Source organism: Vigna unguiculata, chromosome 4 (genome assembly GCF_004118075.2).
Source record: "Vigna unguiculata cultivar IT97K-499-35 chromosome 4, ASM411807v1, whole genome shotgun sequence".
Taxonomy (NCBI): Eukaryota; Viridiplantae; Streptophyta; class Magnoliopsida; order Fabales; family Fabaceae; genus Vigna; species Vigna unguiculata.
The window spans coordinates 28,265,189-28,269,027 of NC_040282.1; the positions used below are offsets into that span (position 1 = coordinate 28,265,189).

The 3,839-nt window shown below is 27.4% G+C and overlaps 1 protein-coding gene across 1 annotated transcript; it reads left to right on the forward strand.

Annotated features, from left to right (window-relative positions):
* Positions 1-3,173: 3,173 nt before the first annotated feature.
* LOC114181589 (arabinogalactan protein 14-like) lies at positions 3,174-3,605 on the forward strand. The gene has a single exon (XM_028068083.1). It carries the CDS (start codon positions 3,262-3,264, stop codon positions 3,427-3,429), a length of 168 nt encoding a protein of 55 aa, XP_027923884.1. The 5' UTR covers positions 3,174-3,261; the 3' UTR covers positions 3,430-3,605.
* Positions 3,606-3,839: the final 234 nt, after the last annotated feature.

A 3,839-nucleotide genomic window follows, 5' to 3' on the forward strand; every position in this document is an offset into this window, starting at 1 on the left:
GGAAGAAATTGACAAATTTCTTGTTTTCTTGATGATTGAATTGGTCGATTCCGCTATGTTTGTAGTCAAGTGACTCATCTTCTATCTTTATCATACACAATTACTCATTTGTGTTTTGGAATTTTATCAATCTAATTTGCTACTTCTAGATTGACTTTGTTGTAGTAGTAGTAAGTTATGGACTCGATCATATTGATCCATATTCACAAGGTCATTTTTCAAAGTTGCATTATTAAATATTTTAATAAAATTTTATGCAATGTGTTGAATGCATTACATATGAATATAATTACTCCAACTCCATGCTTTCCCTGAATTTAAACCTTTCATTGCGGTCCTTTTAGGACACACAAACTCACACTCATGATATGCATTAAACATTTAATTAAGCTATCGATTATGTTTTGTACTAGTTTTTATGCATCTAAGTGATTTTAATTTTTTTTCTCCGTAAATGGTTCCATTGTTGTGCATAGGGACAAAAAAAAATTAAGAATTCAATGTTTCCAATGTTTTTAAATCATTCCTTTCGGCCTTGTTGAGATGAAGTTCAATTTATCAAGAATCTCACTCTTTTTAAATCGAAAGAAATCTGTTAAAAACTACTCCTAACTATAATTTTTGTTGAGCATTCTTAATGATAAAATTTAAAAAGAAATTATTCCAAACAACTTGAACCTTATCACATTTACCCGTTATTTGTATAGTTACGTTTTAATATTAAAAAACAAAATTATGTTAAACATGTTAAAATCTATAAAGAGTTGAACTAAATATTCCGTATATTTATCTGCATATGCTTTAAAAATGGGTGGGTTATTCATAGGATTCGCGGATCTAAGAATTTGAAAAGAAAAATAGAACTTATACAAGTAAAAATTTTCAAACACCTTTATTGTTTTTTTCATATCTAAGAAAATGGTTCCTTCTATATTTAGAATATGGGGTCCTAAATAGCTTAATGAAGTCTCCATCAACCTTGAAAGAGTTCTTCATCACAAAGGAAAACGAAGTTTTGCCAAACTTTTACTTTGTCACACCCAATTAATCAACCCTGAATTATAGGCAATCATATAACACCCAATCATTGGTGCAAAATGCAACATTTTTTAATTAAAGCTATGTTTTCAATTCTTTTTCAATGGAAGTTTTTGTGACAACAATTAAAAATTGCATTTTTCAAGTGCTCAATCATCACAACCCACATGGCCAACAAGGAAAAATATAAAGTAATGAGATTAGTTAGTTCACATTAAAATTATCAAAGTTCATAGTATTATATATAATTGGAAGGACCACTTAATCAAGAAAACTAAGTCTCTAAACCAGCTCAACATGCATCACACTCACCATTTTGCTAAATTATCCACTCATTGGAAATACCTAAACACCAAATAAACTATAAAAGACGAATCAATGGAAATCTTTGCAGAAATAATTAAATACAAACATTTTTATGTACATATGTCTTTCTGTTGATGTTAAAACATATAAAATCTAACATGTAATAATAATTAAGGTTACCTACCCCACAAATTATTCTTTACGTTTTTAATTCATGAATGATAACCTCCCTCCTAAATTTTGAGTAAATACAACATCATTATTTTATGGAGATAGACAAATTGTTTTTATGATGAATATATCAATATTTATTTGAAGAATGATATGAGAGTCTATTCTAATAAATGTTGTTAGGTTTATAAGTTAACCTTTATCAAATTATTCATAAATATATAGTTTCATATTTAAGATATAAAAATTATATTTAAGATTTTATATTTAATGAAAATATGTTTAAATTATGGTATATAAATAAAATCCAATGTTTATTTTACCAACTCATTTTATAGGATTAATGTATAATAAATAATATATTTAATTATCTTATTTCTTTATAGTAAATCAAATCATATAAAATAAAAAATTTATATATATATTAAAAATTTATAAATATATTAAAAATTTATAAAATAATGTAATTAAGAAAATGCAAGATACATACATGTCTCACCCGTTATCATTTTTGCTAGTTTATGTAAGAAGCATTAATCTTGAATATATTCAAATTTATATGAGTATAGGACCAAATAATATATTCAATGTTCAAACTCAATTATTTTACTTTAAAGAAAGACAATTAAAAAAACCTATTTTGAGAAAGAAAGAAAAAAGTAACTTTAAAAAATTTGAAAGAAGAAGTGTGGGCCTACAAACAGTTGGTGACAGCTGTATAGCACCAAGAAGCCCAATACAGACACCCTGTCCAACAACCCATACGGGCAACTTTGGCTGACCGAAAATCCCAAAAAGCTTTATCCAATCATTTTTACTCCACTTTTAATACATACCAATTTTTACAACTATTTTTCTCTTTCTCTATATATATTTGTTTTATTTGCTTTTTACTCTTGTGATAACTATTTTTGTTAGTACATAATAAAAGTGTGTGCACTAGACACAATATCTGAAAATTGAATATGTATTTGTGGATTATTGATATCTATATTTCAAGTTAATCATGAATTGTCATATAATAAGTTAGATAGAAATTATTGTATAATTGAAAAATCATAATATTCTCTTGAAATGATTTATTTATGGTTTTATATTATAAGTTCCAAAATTTCATGTCAGATAAAATTAAATAGTGTAATTTTTTTTATCTTAACCCCCAATGATAAGTTATACAAATATTACATCTTTAATTTTAAATATGAATAGCTGTGAATTAAATTAATGTTAAAATTAATTAGCGATATAGTGATATTTTTTTTGTTAATAAAATATCTATAAATGTATACATTAATATTAAAAATATCATACAAATCAATTTATAATCTTGTGAAATAGTGATTTAAATCAATAATAATATGTATATAACATAACTCTTTTACTTAAAAAATGTAAATGCTGTGGATCAAATTATAATTTGCTTCACCTAATATTTGCACTCCAATTTGTAACATTTTCCTCTTGTCCTAACAGTAAATCTCCATCCATACATGCCAACAATTTCATTTCATAATATAAGTGGGAATTATAAGGCAGCTTCGAAATCCCCGAAAATAAAATAAAATATTAGGGCAGCCTGCCCCTGCCCGTTAAAAAACCAACGATTCACGTTTGTTGTGTTGTTCATGAAGCCACTATATAAAACACCTCACACCAGCACCTCCTTTTCAACAACCACTACTACTACTACCTCTGAATCTTTCTCTCTTCTCTTCTCAAACAAAAAAAGTTATACACTCAGAAACAATGGAGGCATTGAAGATGAAGCTTTTCTTTGTCGCCATGGCCATGTTGATTATGGCAGCCTCAGCTGCAGATTCACCCGCTCCAAGTCCCACATCGGATGCCACCGCCATCTTCGTCCCAACCGCGGTCGCTTCTTTTCTTGTTCTTGCTTTTGGGTTTCTCTTTTGAGCTTCTCCTTTCAGTTTCTTGTGTTTTCTTCATGATTCATATTCTTATGGCACCACGTTTATTTGCCATTTTATGTTTTTGTGCCCTTTAATTTCGATTTTCATCATGTAATATATTTTATTGTGATTTTTTTGCTTATCAATTCATTCATCACCATCTTCCTTCCTTTTTGCTTACTTACATTCACGCCTTTTAATGGAATTAATACTCTCAAGGTAATTAATTGTTAGTTTTGAAGTTTTGAATCTTGATTTTTTAAATTGATTCCAATTTTTTTTTTTTTTCAAATTGTTACCAAATTTGAAATTCAAACTACACAAACCTCAAGTTTGTTGTGGTCCTGGCTGAGACAATACTAATGATCAAGGAAATTATAATTAACTACATCATTACATTTCTTAATAGAGATG

Excerpts from the sequence above, each read along its gene's own strand:
- LOC114181589 (XM_028068083.1), top strand. The coding sequence starts at position 3,262 with ATGGAGGCATTGAAGATGAAGCTTTTCTTTGTCGCCATGGCCATGTTG.